This window comes from Colobus angolensis, unplaced genomic scaffold, assembly GCF_000951035.1.
Source record: "Colobus angolensis palliatus isolate OR3802 unplaced genomic scaffold, Cang.pa_1.0 Scaffold3, whole genome shotgun sequence".
NCBI classification, from domain to species: domain Eukaryota; kingdom Metazoa; phylum Chordata; class Mammalia; order Primates; family Cercopithecidae; genus Colobus; species Colobus angolensis.
The window spans coordinates 3,386,631-3,403,565 of record NW_012116265.1 but is presented as its reverse complement, the minus strand read 5'-3'; the positions used below and the strand labels follow the sequence as shown (position 1 = coordinate 3,403,565).

Sequence of the window (16,935 nt, the reverse complement as noted above, 5' to 3'; positions counted from 1 at the left end):
GCTTCCAGGACCCCAGAGATATTGTATCCTTCGCTGGGTTTTGTTGGGGAATAGGGACGCCATTCTTTAGACTCTTCCCCAGGCAGACTTGACTTTTGTTGCCTTCCACAAACCAACCCTGTCTACCCCAGTGCTGTGACTCTAGCTCATAGGTATTTCCCTGAGTGGGGTCTGTGGTCATTGCGTCAGATCACTATTAGGCACTGGTTTAAAGTGCAGGTTTTCTGGTCCCACTCAACCTCCTGAATCAGAGTATCTGGTGATAAGGCCTAGAAATCCCAGTTTTTAACAAGCTCCTCAGGGGATTTCTTGGCATACTAAAGTTTAGGACCTTTGTCCCAGATGATCTAAGTTTCCTTCTACCTTATTCACTGACATGGTTTGTCTGTGTCACCACCCAAATCTCATCTTGAATTGTAATAATCCCCACGTGTTAAGGGTGGGGCCAGGTGGAGATAATTGAATCATGGGGGGAACAGTTTCCCCCATACTATCCTCACAGTAGTGAATAAGTCTCATGAGATCTGATGGTTTTATAACCTCTTGCCTGCCTCCACGTAAGACGTGACTTTGCTCCTCATTCACCTTCCACCATGATTGTGAGGCCTCCCCAGCCATGTGGAACTGTGAGTCCATTAAATTTCTTTCCTTTATAAATTACCCAGTCTCAGGTATGTGTTTATTAGCAGCATGAGAACAGACCAGTACATTCACCTTTTATTTGCAGTATAAAAGTTAACTTTTATAAACTAAAAAGTTAATTTTTAAATACTGCAAATAAAGATGTAATCAGATCTTCCATCCTCTCTGAAGCTTGGCAGAAGTTTTTATGAAGTTTAAAGAAGTTTTAGGTTGAGCAGATATCTTTGATGTCATCTGTAGGTAACTCAGAAAAGGAGTTGACTTGATTTTGTACACTGCCTTGTGCGGGTCGCCTTCTTGTGTGTTATTTTTAGTACTTTATTTCCTGGATCAGGTTTGAAACTCCTGGAGGGCAGAAACTATCATCTCACTACTACCTCCTCGCCTTGCTCTCAACACAGTGTTTGAAACCTACAGAATACTCAATGCTGCCTTATTTGATTGTCACGCCAGCACTTTCCTTCCATGCCTCTCTCAACATGAGAAACGAGGATGTCCCAGAGGAAGTCAGCATTGATGGGGAACCCCTCCCCCTCATGTGGTAAACCTTTATCTGTAAGCATTTTCTTTAGGATACTCATAAACTTTATCTGCAGATGGGCTCTCGGTAGCCAGTGAAGTACAGATGCCCTCTGGACCTCTCCACAGGCCTCCTCCCTCTCCACACAGCTCCTAGCACACATATCTCAAGGTACTTACTTGTCCCAGTCTCTCCTTACCTTAAGTTTCTTTAAGAGACTCTCATCACCACTCTGGCTCTCCCATAAGTTAGGTTTCTTAAAATTTCTAACATTCTATACTTTCTTTTTCTGCCGGGGATGGAGATGATTTTAAGGAACAGCCTCCAACTGAGGGCAGGGGTAGGAGGAAGAGAGCATTCTATTGTTGATAAATATTTGGCTGCTTCCCAAATTGGGCTATAAGAATAGTGTTTCCACAAACTTTTTGCACATGTCTTTTTGAGATGAAGCAGGGATCCCTCTTAGGAGCCTGCTGGCCCACTCCCAAATCCACAAGCATGGAAATAAAAGAAAATAATTGAGTTCCTTCAGGGGAAATTCCAGGTACCTCGGTACCCCTGAGAAGTAAATCATCCAAGCATTTAACTAAGAGAAGGTTTTACCCATATGATTGTCAATCAAAAAAAAAATTACGAGCCTCGACCATTTTATTATTTATTTTTTTATTTATTTTGAGACAGAGTCTGAGTCTGTTGCCCAGGCCGGAGTGCAGCGGTGCAATCCCAGCTCACTGTAACCTCCACCTCCCAGGTTCAAGTGATTCTCCTGCCTCAGCCTCCCAAGTAGCTGGGATTACAGGTGCCCACCACCACACCCAGCTAATTTTTGTATTTTTAGTAGAGACACGGTTTCTCCATGTTGGCCAGGCTGGTCTCCAACTCCTGACCTCAGGTGATCCACGCGTCTCAGCCTCCCAAAGTGCTGGGATTACAGGCGTGAGCCACCGCATCCAGCCTCATTTTAGGAGATTTATTTGCCAAAGTAAAGGACGTGTGCCAGGGAGACAGGTCTATGCCTTTCTCTGAAGATTATTTTGAGGGCTCCAAATCTAAGGGGAAGGGCACAATAGTGAGAAGTATACAATTTTCCTTTAAGAGTGGGGTAGGGAAAAATAGACATTCATGCCTTTGTCTGGCACAGTGAATCTGCATGTTTTATATAAGATGATATAAACAAATGGGGCAGATTCCCTGCATTTTTTGTCAGATAACGTAGACACAATGGGGTAGGGGAACAATCAGATATGCATTTGTGTCTGGTGGGCAGGGTTGACTGCACCTGTAAAGATAAGCTATCAATTTGCATTGCCATGGTGAAATTTTAACAGCTCACTAGGAATTTCCTTGTGGGCAAAATATGGGTGAGGCGTGTAGCTTTTCATCTTGTAGCCATCTTGTTTAGGAACCAAAAGGCGGAGGCAGGTTTGCCTGACCCAGTTCCCAGCTTGACTTTTCCCCTTGGCTAAATGCGTTTGGGGGTCCCAAAATTGAATTTCCTTTCACATGATCTCCTGGTCAATACCAGTTCACTTGCCTAATGGTGTTGCCAATCCCTGCAGCGCATTTCCAGCTAGGTGAGAGAGGACACAGACCGGCTCAGCCCCTCCTTGGGGAGGCTCTTCTCTGTAGGGCTGAGACTGCGCTAAACAACAGATTTAATCTGCACACAAAAGCCCCAAGGCACATGGGTAGACTATGGAGGAAAACTCATAGAGGCCAGAGAAGGCCAGTTTCACATCCCGTTGTTCCTTCTCGGTGATTTTCCAGTGGTGTTTGTGAAGAAGGAATGATGCCAAAGGAGAGACATCCTTACCTTGATTTTCATAATTCATAAAGACTGCTCTTTTTGATTGGTTTAAGACAGATTATGATAGTGAACCCTGAATATTTGAGACATGTCTAAGTTAATTTAGAAAGTTTATTTTGCCAAGGTCGAGGACATGCACCTGTGACGCAGCCTCGGGAAGTCCTGACGGCATGTGCCCAGGGTGGTTGGTTTCATAAATTTTAGGGAGACATGAGACATCAATTAATACATGTCTGGAAAAGTGAGACAACTTAAGCAAAGGCAGGAAGAATGGAAGTGGGGAGGGGGTTTCCAGGTCACAGGTAGGTGAGAGACAAATGGTTACATTCTTTTGAGTTTCTGGTTAGCCTTTCCACAAGGAAGCAATCAGATATGCATCTATCTCAGTGAGCAGAGGGCTGACTTTGAATACAATGGGAGGGAGGTTTGCCCTGAGCAGTTCCCAGCTTGACTTTTCCCTTTAGTTTAGTGATTTGGGAGCCCCAAGATTTATTTTCCTTTCACATGATGCACACAAACATGGAGAAATGTGAAATTTCACAGAGACAAAACTAAGTTCTGTCTACTGGCATCATTCTGTCTTGCAGAACTCAGTGGGCAGTGTTCTTGATGGGAAAAGTTTGACTTTACAAAGTTATAGAAGGAGCCGGGTGTGGTGGCTCACACGTGTAATCCCTCTGCTTTGGGAGGCCAAGGCGGGCAGATCACCTGAGGTCAGGAGTTCCAGACCACCCTGGTCAATATGGTGAAACCCCATCTCTACTAAAAAGACAAAAATTAGCCGGGTGTGGTGGCAGGTGCCTGTAATCCAAGCTACATGGGAGGTTGAGGCAGGAGAATTGCTTGAACCTGGGAGGTGGAGGTTGCAAGAAGCCAAGATAGTGCCTCTGTACTCTATCCTGGGTGACGAAGCCAGACTCTATCTCAAAAAAAAAAAAAAAAAAAAGTTATAGAAGGGCTTGGAAAAGGATTTTGAGTCACCATCTTGTACCCTTGCCTTAGATTTATAGGTGTACAGGGGTTCCTCGAGTATGAGGTGACCGGAAATTGTTAATTTCCTACAGAGCGTGTAAGCCTTTGGTGTACAACTATAGCTTTCAATTATAGGATCCAAACCCTGGCTTGTCAAATTTAAATTCTGATACAGTGTTAACATGAGCATGTTCTGGTGTTATCGTATTGTCTGAGTGGTAACTTAACCATAAAACACTTCAGTGTAAAGTGTTACACTAATGTTATTGTATTGTTTTGATGTTATCATATTATCTGAATGGTCACTTACCGTAAAACACTTCAGCATAAAGTGTTATACATGTGTGGCTTTGCATAAGTTCACTTCAGTTTATACCTGAGAGGCAGTTGGCATGCAAGTGTCTATTTTGGAATCCGTTCTAAAGAGGTTACTATTAAGCAGGATCAACATTGTCATCAGAATCTGCACCACAGAGTGAATTGGCTAGGATAAAAAAAGCTAGAAATAATTTTCAATCAGAGAAATGAGTGTTGTGAAAGATAAAAGGCTGGCCAAGCTGATTGTGTGAAACCCACTGCCCTTGCAAGAATGAGGCAGTAAATTCACCCAGCAAACCTGCCCCCTTCCAAGCCTCACTCAAGGCCTAGAGCTTCAATGTTTCTATGTCACCTAGAAATCAATAATAAACAAGAGAAATGGCCAAAATAAGTGAGCAGGTACTAAAGAGAATATCCAAATGACTGTGAAACCTATGAAAAGATGTTCAACTTGATTAGACATGAAGGAAATGCATATGAAAACCACTATGTATCCACCAGAATGGTTACAATGAATATCAGCGAGAATATGAAGAATATACTGGGCATGGTGGCTCATGCGTGTAGCCCAGCTACTTGGGAGGCTGAGGCAGTAGGATCACCTGAGTCCAGGAGTTTGAGTCTGCAGTGAGCTATGATTGCACCACTGCACTCCAGCCTGGGTGGTGGAGTGAGACTCCACCTCTAAAAAGTCAAAAAGAATGTGAAGAATATGAACTGAAGCTCAAACATTGATGAGGGGAGGGTAAATTTGTACATCCACTTCGCTGAATATATTCATATCATGTGAGTCATCAATTACATTCATAAGTATATGTATCCAAGAGAAATGTGTACATATGGTCACCAAAATGTTATTGAACTGAAATGGGGTCCATTTGCCTGGTGTAGTAAGGCCAGACATCCACACCAGGGTTTGAAATGGGGAGAAAAGAGCATGTTTATTTGCAGGGCACTAAACAAGGAGAATCAGGCAGCTCATGCTTAAGACGCAAACTTCCCAATGACTTGCAAGCAAGGGAAAATTTCAGGAAAATGGAAGTTACAAGCAGAATTGTGAGTCAATACATGAAGATTATACATAGGTTTGGCTTAAAAGGGCAGGATATCTTGAAGCAAGGCTTACAGATCATAGGTAGTGTATTAGTCCGTTTTCACACTGCTATAAAGAAACACCAGAGATTGGGTAATTTACAAATAAAAGAGGTTTAATTGACTCACAGTTCTGCATGATTGAGGAGGCCTCAGGAAACTTACCATCATGGCAAAAGGGGAAGCAGGCACGTCTTACATGGCAGCAGGCAAGAGAAAGCACAAAGAGGGAAGAGCCCCTCATAAAACCATCAGATCTCGGCCCGGTGTGGTGGCTCACGCCTGTAATCCCAGCACTTTGGGAGGCCAAGGCGGGTGGATCACGAGGTCAGGAGATTGAGATCATCCTGGCTAACACAGTGAAACCCCATATCTACTAAAAAAAAATACAAAAAACATTAGCCGGGCATGGTGGCAGGCACCTGTAGTACCAGCTACTCAGGAGGCTGAGGCAGGAGAATGGTGTGAACCTGGGAGGCAGAGCTTGCAGTGAGCTTAGATCGCACCACTGTACTCCAGACTGGGAGACAGAGCGAGACTCCGTCTCAAAAATAAATAAATAAAACCATCAGATCTCGTGAGAACTCCCTCACTATCATGAGAACAGCATGGAGGAAACTGCCTCCCCCTGGGTCCCTCCTTTGACATGTGGGGATTATAATACAAGGTGAGATGTGGGTGGGGACACAGAGCCAAACCGTATCAGGTAGATTCAAAGATTTTCCGGTTTATAATTAGTTAAGGAAAAGAAGCTTTGTTTAAAAATTGGGTGTCAGGCCAGGCATGGTGGCTCACACCCGTAATCCCAACAGTTTGGGAGGCCAAGGCTGGCAGATTGCTTGAGCCCAGAAGTTTGAGACCAGTCTGGGCAACATAGACCTCAAATCCAAAAATTGGTTTTGTTTGGTCTTGTACACCCTAGCTACGTAGGAGGCTGAGGCAACCTCTTGCCTCAGAGGTTGAGGCTGCAGCGAGCCATGATCACGCCATTGCACTCCAGCCTGGGTGACAGAGCAAGACCCTGTCTCAAAAAAATAAAATAAATGAATAATAAAATAAAATAAAAATGTGGGGTCAGCAGAAAAGAATGTTAGCTCTGGCTAATGATCATGACCTCCTCCAGGATGCTCAGGAAGAACTTTAGAACAAAGAATAGCACTCAGAGTTCAGTCCTCAGTTCCCCCTTATCTGAGATGTACATGCCAGTGGATCCATTTGGTGGGGATCCAGGTTTCTGAAAAACAACTCGGAGACATATATTAAGATGTTATCTTTAGTTTCTATAGGGAACCAAAAATCTTGTGACTTTAGCTTCCTTAGCTATTGTTTTAAGCTACTACTACCTTCTCGGTCATCAAGTTGCTCATTTCCTTCTCAGGGATACCTAGGTAACTGGAATTTCCCCTAAAGGAACTCAAGATTTTCTTTTATGTCCATGCTTGTGGATTTGGGAGTGGGCCAGCAGGCTCCTAAGAGGGGTCTCTACTTCATCTCAAAAAGACATGTACAAAAAAGTTTGTGGAAACACTATTCTTATAGCCCAATTTGGGAAGCAGCCAAATATTTATCAACAATAGAATGCTCTCTTCCTCCTACCCCTGCCTTCAATTGGAGGCTGGTCCTTAAAATCAAACAGGTTCAACAGCTTGCTTGATTTACAAATTGAACCTCCATTAAATTCCACATCCCTTGCAGGCCTCCTCTTGAAGCTCCTTGAAGTCCCTCACACCTAATTTTCCATGGAGAATGGAGCAGGGAGCTGAAGAAGAGGAGGAAGATAGAGGGAAAGAGGTGCCTGTTGAAAACACTGAAAGTCCTAGACAGAAGATATTTCATTATCCATCGCTATGTGGCAAACCTCCCCAAATGAGTGGTTTGACCAACCATGGATGTATCTCACAATTCTGTGAATTTCCTGGGCTCAGCTGGCAGTTCTTTGGCTCAACTCAGTGTCAACTGCTGACTCTTGTGACTGCATCCAGCTGTGGCCTTGGCTGGGCTTTACTTAGTGCCTGGCACTTCATCTGGGAATGGCTGGGCTTGTCTCTCCAGCTGAGCGGTCACCCTTCTTACGTGGTGTCTAGGGGATCCAGAGAGAGGAAGCTGAAGTCCCTAAGCTTCTGACAGCGTAAGCCTGGAACTAGCACAGCATCACTCCCACCATATTCTGCTGGCCAGAGCAAGTCTCAGGGCCATGCAAGACTCAAGGAGAGAGGAAATAAGCTTCCTCTCTTAATGGGAAGAACCGCAAGTGCTTACAAGAATGGGAGCAATTTGTTTGAAATAATCTTTGGAAACTATGTACCACGAGCGAGAAGAGGAGAGGAGAGAAGTCTGCATTGCAGACATGGGATCTGAATTCAGCCAAGCCTCCACAAGTTATGAAGATTGTCTGGCTTATTGATGCCTCAGTTTCCCCAGCAGTAACTTGAAAAGCTTGGGCTAGAAGGTCATGAAGTCTGTCCAGCTTTGAGAGTTGTGGTTCCTTAATCCACATAAATACAATGGGCCCAGTGAGAACTCAGGGCTTCCTGCTGATCCTCTACATCTTCCATCATTGAAGCACTTCGCATCCCCCACCTCACCCTTAAGAATAATCCACAGGAGTCTGTTCTTGCCTCCTTTCTTCATCCCAGTTGAAATTGGAGGGGCTTTTTACCGAAAAAATGGCCTTCCAATTCTTTTGTAGTTTCATCCCACATGAGAAGGTTTAAACTGTTAGCATCAAAAAGGTTGTGGGAAAGTATATGCAAGTCAAGCTTTGGTTCCTCGGAGTATTGAGAAGAATGAATCAAGAGGTACGCTACAGGTGTCTGCACAGGTGTTTGACTGCAACTTGAGAAAACCTGCTGAGAAACATATTTTTCTCAGTTTAAAAATAATGAAAGAGGCCTGGCTCAGTGGCTCACACCTGTAATCCCAGCACTTTGGGAGGCCGAGGCAGGTGGATCACGAGGTCAAGAGGTCAAGACCATCCTGGCCAACATGGTGAAACCCCATCTCTACTAACGATACAAAAATTAGCCAGGCATAGTGGCGTATGCCTGTAGTCGCAGCTACTTGGGGGGATGAGGCAGGAGAATCACTTGAACCCAGGAGGCGGAGGTTGCAGTGAGCCGAGATCACGCCACTGCACTCCAGCCTGGGCGACAGAGTGAGACTCCGTCTCAAAAAATATATATATATACACACACATATATATATATATATATATATACACACACACATATATATATAAATTAACTGGGCGTGGTGATGCACACCTGTAATCCCAGCTACTTGGGAGGCTGAGGCAGGAGAATCTCCTGAACCTGGGAGGCGGAGGTTGCCATGAACTGAGATCACACAACTGCACTCCAGCCTGAGTAGCAGAGTGAGATCCTGTCTCAAAAAAAAAAAAAAAAAGCCAAAAGCAGTAATGAAAGACGCTGGTCTGAAGGTAGTGAGTTATTTCAATTGATTGTTCACAGTTACAGATAGCACTTTTTGTTCTACTCCTTCCCCCATTCTCACTACTGCACTTGGCTAGTTTTTTTAAAAAGTAATGAGAGATAAAACATTAGAAAATAATTAAATCACGTGTGTTATCATCACCTTGAAATAACCTGATTGATAATTTTGTGTATTTTTCTCTTTTTTTTCCCCCTTTTCTATGTATGTCCGTGGCAGACCTTGTCACTTCTGGGTCTATCTCTTCCCCCAAGGGAATCTGATGAATCCTGACCAGAGGAATCCTTCATCTTATAGATAATTGGTTTTCTGAGTGGGCTTGTCACTTGGTCTGGTCAGTGGTATATAATGGCAATTTTGCCAGAGGATTTCTGGAAAGGATACACAAAGTAGGAAACCATTTTTCTGACTCTGGACACTGGTGTGTGAGGGAGCGGTTCCTGGAGCTGTTGGTGTGAAGGGAGCCAGCTGACATGGTGGTGGGACCAGAGCTGGGAAGGAGTCAGTCTTGATTCATGCATCATATTCTAAAGCCACCGTATTAACCATCCCTGGAGCTGCCCTCTCTCTCAATTTCATGTTCTAGGAGCTAGCCCCTGTATATTTAAGCCACCTCTATTTATGATTTGCTGTTCCTGGCAGCCAAAAGCATTTTAATTGCTGCAGTATATAGCTACATAAATATATTTTACAAAGTTTATTCCTTCATCCAACAAATATTTAATGAGGATGCCCCATATGTCAGGCGTGACTCATGCTGCAGACACACAAAGTTGCTCTGCTTTTTTCCACTTAACATTTTCACCAGTCATTGAGAACTGGTAAGATATACAATTTTAATGGCTAGTTTATTTAGTCATTTCCCCATTATCTGATATTTAGGTTGCTGAGGATTTTCATTATTAAAAGTAAAGACATGGTGAACATCCATGTGCATAATTGGTCATATTAGTCATAATTTGGGAGATATATTCCTAAAAGCAAAACAAAAACAAAGCAGAATAAAAAGGATACCCTGATGTGATTATTATGCATTATATGCCTGTCTCAGAATATCTCATGATACGCCTACTCTGTACCCATAAAAATGAAAAATAAAAAATATATAAATAAAAACAGAAAAAAAGTGTCTGACACATATTCCCAAATTGCTTTCCAGACAGTTTATACCAATTTTTACGTCCTTGTGTAGCATTTGAGAGTTGCCTCTGCATATACTTTTTTCTACCCTCAAGTATTTCCAGGAAAAAAAAAAAATCTGATTAAAGTCTACAGGACACAAGAAATCAAGGGCATACCAAATGAAAGGGAAGATTGTTAATGAATGAAAGAGGCTGAAGAGCTATGCTAAATGTGGGTACAGCCTGTTGGATGCTGATTCGTACAAATCATCCATAAAAAGATAATTTTGAGAAATGTGAATATGGACTGGGTATTATTTGATATTAAGGAATTAGTATTAATATTATTAGGTGTGGTAATAATTGGTTATGTTGGAAAAATAAAGCCCTTGGCAGTTAAAGATGTGTCTTTGTTCATCAAAGAAATGGTATGTTATCTGGGATTAACTTTACGATACACCAGCAAATAAAGGGGATGGGGTGGGGTGGGATGGGAGAAGCATGGTTTTGACAGAATGTTGATAATTTGGAAAATAGGAGTTTATTACACTTTTTGCTCTACCTTTGTGCCTGTTTGAAAAATATCATAATAAAAAGCTTTTACTTTTTTTTTTTTTCTTAATTGAATTTTGAAAAAAAAAATATGTAGTTGACAGCATATACACAAAAGGCTGGGAGACTATGGTCCTGCTCTTCATGGGCTCAGTGACATGTTCTGTGGGGGTTGACTGGGACCTTGGCAGTCCTGGCAGCTTTATTCCTAGCCCCAAGGACAGCAGAGAGCCTGGGATCGGTCCCAGAATCTGCCCTAGAAATTACAAGCACATTAACAGAGGTCTGAAATGATTTAAGGGAACTAGACCAAATCAGCTGTGAGTTTCATTGGCCTCCAAGCCAACCTCATGAGCCGTTGTTTCTCGATCCACTCATCTGCTCCCAGACTCAGGGGCAGAACACCAATCAGATGACTTCAGGCTCAAAGCACAGGAAATATATTAGGTATTAAAAAGTACCACCTGTGACTGTCAGTTTCATTTGTATGCCTACAAAATATGGGGAGACTGAAATGCATGGGGCATAACAGGTTTTTAAACTGATATATCATTTGTTGGAAGAGACATATATACCTTCAGAAATATATGTTTTATATGTTTTAGTACATAAAAATTTTAAGGTTTTAGCTTCTGATGCCAGCCAAACGCCCCCTGATTTTGGTACCAGGTTTGGCAGCCACTGCAGTCTGGGTGTCTGTATAAAGCATTGAACTATGGACACTTGGCTAATTTCCTTCTCTCCATTCTGCTCGTGGCTTGTACCCTTGACAGTGATGACAGTGAGCTACACTCAGCCTAGTCAGGTGGAGAAAAGCACAGGCCTGGGAGACAAGCTGATCTAGGTTCTGATTCTGGTTTTATGACTTTAGGCAAACCACTCAGCTTCTGTAGTTGTTTTCTCATTTGTCAAATGCAACTAGTAGACTAATAATGCCCAGCTCACCAGTGCGGGTGTGAGGAGTTGCTGACAAGCACACAGCCTGGCAGAGGAAAGGCCTTTGATAATAATCCCTGAGCCCTTTTCCTCTACCAGAAAAGGACCCTGAGGGTTATTATTCACCATCTGAGCCATCTTCAACTCTCAGCATTATGGGGCTCAAGAAAGGGGAGGCTTTCTATGGAAAAGCCTACGTTATTAGCTTAATTCCACACTTTTTAGCACTAAGAGTAGTAAAACCACTTCTCACATCTCCAACTGCAGACATGAGGAAGCTGTCTCCCTTTGCTTCCGTCAATACCACCATTTGTACAATTTTCTGTTATTTTTGCTGATTGGAGAGATGGCAGTCATCTATCAAACAGTAAATAACCAAAAGTCATGATTATCCCTCCTTTAACAAAATTGAGTATGTTAAAACCAAATAAATAAGAGAATCTAGAAATGTTAAATCTCTGGAACATGTCACTAGAAACCTCATTCACTGGAAAAATCAGCTCATCAAGTGTGTCTGCTGGCATCAGCACTTCACTGTCTCTGCCTATGTCACTCATCCCAAAGCGAGGCTGCATGGTACCCTGAAGCCCAGATAACTGCATGGTGCTTCTGTGTTGGCCCTTGACTCAGAGCAGCTTGATTTTTTTTTTTTTTAAATTTTTTCAGACAGGGTCTCACTCAGTCACCAGGCTGGAGTGCAGTGGCACAATCTCAGCTCACTGCAACCTCCACCTTCCAGGTTCAAGCGATTCTCCTGCCACAGCCTCCTGAGTAGCTGGGACTACAGGCGCGTGCCACCACGCCCAGCTAATTTTTGTATTTTTAGTAGAGACAGGGTTTCACCAGGTTGGCCGGGATGATCTCGATCTCCTGACCTCATGATCTGCCCACCTCGGCCTCCCAAAGTGCTGGGATTACAGGCGTGAGCCACCGTGCCCAGCCCATGGTGGGCACGGTAGTTACTTTGTCTCAGCCTTGGATGCTGGGGTCAAGGACTTTGTCTGTGTCATCTTCTTTGGCTGTCTTAGTCCACATGGGCTGCTGTAACAAAATACCAAAGAATGGGAGGTTTATCAACAATAGAGGTTTATTTTTCATGATTCTGGAGACTGGGAAGTCCAAGATCAAGGCATAAGCAGGTTGAGTATCTTGCAAGAGCCCTGCTTCCTTATACGTAGCACCTTCTTGTGTCCTCCCATGGAGGAAGGAATGAATGAATCACCTCTTTATAAGAGCACTAATCCCGTTCATGAGAGCACCACACTTACGACATACTCACCTCTCCCAAAGACTCCACCTCCTAATACCACTACCTTATGGGTGATGGATCTCATCATATGAATTTGGGGGGCACATAAACACTCAAACCATGGCAGAGGCCCAGACATGTAATTCAGGGCCTTGAACTTAACAGGTGCTCCGTAAATTATTGCTATCACTGTGGCTGGAAGCAAATCCATAGCAACTCCTGTTGCTCAGCTTTCTGAGAGTAGAATGACTAAATCACCTCTAAAACAGGCCAGGACTACCTGAGAATGTTCTCTTCTAATTGTCTGAAAGGACCCTCCCCCAGCCCACACACCTCTCTTCGTGTTTCTGAACCTTCCCTATTTTCATGGACTTCATCCAGTTTCTAGAATAAATGGCCCCAGATAAATGTTTCCCCCTTTTTCTGCATGTTTACTGCATTCAGATCCCTGTGTTTAGTAACTACAGCAGCAGTACTCTCTGGTCTTGCAGCTTTGGGGTCTACATTGAACCTCCACTGCCAAGAATTGCTGAGGGACTTTGATTTTGAATATTTCCCAGAGAAATGACGGTCTGATTTTCTCTCTACCATGAAGGGCCCTAAGTAATTCTCAATGGAACTATTCCCTGTCCCTCGATCCTCCGTTCCCAAATCATCCTGGCAATTCCATTCCATCCCATCTAGCTCAAAAGCTATACTCAGTATCTTCCTCTAGTTTCCTGGTTACTTGCTGTTAATTTCTTACCCAAATGCAGCTCCTTGTGTGCTGAGAAAGGAAAATTGTATTTAGTTCTAAATGGTAATACAGAAAGTGACCTCTTGGCTTGACTTGAGCAGACCAGCAGGTCATAACCCCAAAAGCACACACATTTCAAGGTCTGGTCTGAATACTTCCAGGGTGCACTGAGAGGCAGCCATTGACTGAGCTGTAGCAACAAGGAACTGTATCAGCTTGGTGACAAGTAGGGTATTATCAGGAAGGAGGATCATGAGAGAGCTCTTGTGATCCAAATGATGGGACCCAAGTCAGAAATTTGAACTTGAAAATAAGGAAAAACTGGGCTGGATATGGTGGCTTATGCCCGTAATCCCAGTGCTTTGGGAGGCTGAGGAGGGTGGATCACTTAAGACCAGGAGTTCAAGGCCAGCCTGGGAAACAAGACAAGACCCTCACCTCTATAAAAATTTAAAAATTAGCCAGGCGTGATGTGCATAGCTGCAGTCCCAGCTACTTGGGAGGCTGAGACGGGAGGATCACCTGAACCTGGTAGTTTGAGGCTGCATTGAGGTGTGATGACACCACAGCACTCCAGCCTGTGGGACAGAGCAAGATCCAATCTCTTTAAAAAAAGAGAGAGAGAGAGAGGTTTGACGGTTTGATTTTAATAAGAAACTGACTCAGGGAGGCATGCTCAGTATTCTTTTTATTTTTTAATGGTGTTTGTAGTCAGAGTAACTCTGATGCCAACCCCCACAACCATCAGCCTTCTCATGTTCACTGAATCATTTGCTTGGAAGGAACCCTCATTCTTCTGCTGAGAGTGGGCTGACCCTCATTGCCCCTTCATGAGAAATCCTGAGTGTATCACCGCTTTCTTTTCTATTTCTGTTTTTCTTAGTAACATCCATTGTTCTACAATATGCATTCTTAGCAGTATGCCTGTGTGCACAGGTAAAAGGTCACGAGGGTGGAAATTGTGAACAGTTAGAGGCAAAGGCAAAACAGACATTTTATAGTTTATAAAAGTATAACATCCAATACTTCCGTTGTCACTCCAAAAGCATGAAGTGTGTTTTTGAAGAATTTTGTTTAAAAGATGGGTAGATCTTGAGCAAATTTCTCATTTCTATGTATGCTAGAAACACCCATAATCCCAGTGCTTTGGGAGGCTGCTGTTTCTCTGCCTGAAACATCCCCCACTTCTCCATCCCACCACCACACACATACACCCTTCTTGCCTGCCTAACTCCTCTTTAGCTTTCAGGTCTCCCTGCTTCATCTTTCCTAAAACCCACTTCTTAGATGGGTTCCACTCTTAGGAGCACCCATAGAACCCTGTACTCCATCTAGCACCACACTTACCACACAATATCATAATCATCTTACTGGACTAGGGCTCCATGAGGGCAGGGACCAGACCTGTCTTTTCCACAGTTCTATCCCCAGGTCAATAAGTGTTTGTAGAATAAATGAATTCTGATGAGTCTGTATAAGCCTTTTCTTTGTATGAGCCTTTGCTTCTCTCTCTAAACATGGTTGTTCAGGTTGTGGACTGTACAAGGACATCTAGCAGAGAAGGGAAGGGAGGCTGAAATCCAGCCCACATTCTCATCACCAAGCCATTTTTTGCTAGCTGTGTCCACCATGAGGATGAGGTGCTATTCTCCTGATTTGCACAATAGCACCACACCGGCTTTCAGCAGCCTAGCTCTGAACAACACTTAGTATGTTCAAAAGCAGGTGAGAATTCTCTTGCTCATCCTAAAAGACTAGGGCTGAGTAATTTTGTGAAACTCTCTCTTTAAGTCCTTTGCCAGCCATCAAAGCCAAGACCCAAACCCCATTCACAGCAAAGATTTCTCTTACTCTTCTCTCATTTTTCTCTCCTTCAGGGTTTGGGATGACAACTCCGGCAACAGTAGGTGGAAAAATCTTTCTGATCTTTTACGGCCTTGTTGGGTGTTCCAGCACCATCTTGTTCTTCAACCTCTTCCTGGAGCGCCTGATCACCGTCATTGCCTACATCATGAAGTCGTGCCACCAGCGGCAGCTCCGGAGACGAGGGGCCCTGCCCCAGGAGAGCCTGAAGGATGCGGGGCAGTGCGAGGTGGACAGCCTGGCCGGCTGGAAGCCCTCCGTGTACTACGTCATGCTGATCCTATGCATGGCCTCCGTCCTCATCTCCTGCTGCGCCTCGGCCATGTATACCCCCATTGAAGGCTGGAGCTACTTTGACTCACTCTACTTCTGTTTCGTGGCTTTCAGCACCATCGGCTTTGGGGACCTGGTCAGCAGCCAGAACGCCCACTATGAGAGCCAAAGCCTCTATCGCTTTGCCAACTTCGTCTTCATCCTCATGGGTGTCTGCTGCATCTACTCCTTGTTCAATGTCATCTCTATCCTCATCAAACAGTCCTTGAACTGGATCCTGAGGAAAATGGACAGCGGGTGCTGCCCGCAATGCCAGAGAGGACTCTTGCGATCACGCAGGAATGTGGTGATGCCAGGCAGCATCCGGAACCGCTGCAACATCTCCATAGAGACAGACGGGGTAGCAGACAGTGACACAGATGGGCGCCGGCTCTCGGGAGAGATGATCTCCATGAAGGACTTGCTGGCAGCCAACAAGGCCTCGCTGGCCATCCTGCAGAAGCAACTGTCTGAGATGGCCAATGGCTGCCCCCACCAGACCAGCACGCTGGCCCGGGACAATGAATTCTCAGGGGGCGTGGGAGCCTTTGCAATCATGAACAACAGGTTAGCAGAGACCAGCGGGGACAGATAGAAGCCAGGAGTGGATGCTGGGCAGAGGCCAGAGTAGAATCGAGGATGACTGCCGCCCAGGGGACGAGCTCAGCCCCACGCCTTGGCTCTATTCCTTCTGGGAGCTGTTCCTGGGAGCTACCGCAAGCCCATCTTTAGAAATCTGATCTGGGTTCTAACCAACAGCCACCTTCCAGGGATGGGGGGCCTGAAGCCTCAGTGCTTGTCTCCTGATCCTTATTCTTTAAGTCTAAATTCAGTCTTCTCAAAATAAATCACAAAAGCAGCGTTAGACATTGCCTTGTTTCTTTAATCTTGTTTCAGAGCTTTAGCAGCCTGGGGAGATAGGTTTTACTTAAGCCTTGATTTCCTGAAGCTCTCTCCGTTCCTTATTTGGGAACAAAAATTGTGACGACTCATCTGTCCCTAGAACTCTGAATGAATGAATTTGTAAAAGCGGGGAGAATGTTTGGGGATGTGTCTGGGCTTTCTTTTTGCCAGGCTTCCTTCAGAGCAGACCTGCCAGTGATGTCTGCATAGGGAAAATGTCGGTTGTACTTTTTTTTCTTTGAGACAGAGTCTTGCTCTGTCTCCCAGGCTGGAGTGCAGTAGCACGATCTCAGCTCACTGCAAGCTCCGCCTCCCGGGTTCACGCCATTCTCCTGCCTCAGCCTCCCGAGTAGCTGGGACTACAGGTGCCCACCACCACATCCGGCCAGTTTTTTGTATTTTTAGTAGAGAGTGTTTCACCGTGTTAGCCAGGATGGTCTCAATCTCCTGACCTTGTGAGCC

The 16,935-nt window shown here is 44.4% G+C and overlaps 1 protein-coding gene across 1 annotated transcript in view; it reads left to right on the top strand.

The window, feature by feature from the left end:
• The window catches only part of KCNK13 (potassium channel, two pore domain subfamily K, member 13), a 125,614-nt gene extending 109,124 nt beyond the window's left edge, over nt 1-16,490 (top strand). Inside the window, exon 3 of the mRNA XM_011949798.1 lies at nt 15,273-16,490. Coding sequence (XP_011805188.1) covers nt 15,273-16,165 — 893 coding nt within the window. The 3' untranslated portion in view covers nt 16,166-16,490. The remainder of the gene's footprint in view (nt 1-15,272) is intronic.
• Nucleotides 16,491-16,935: the final 445 nt, after the last annotated feature.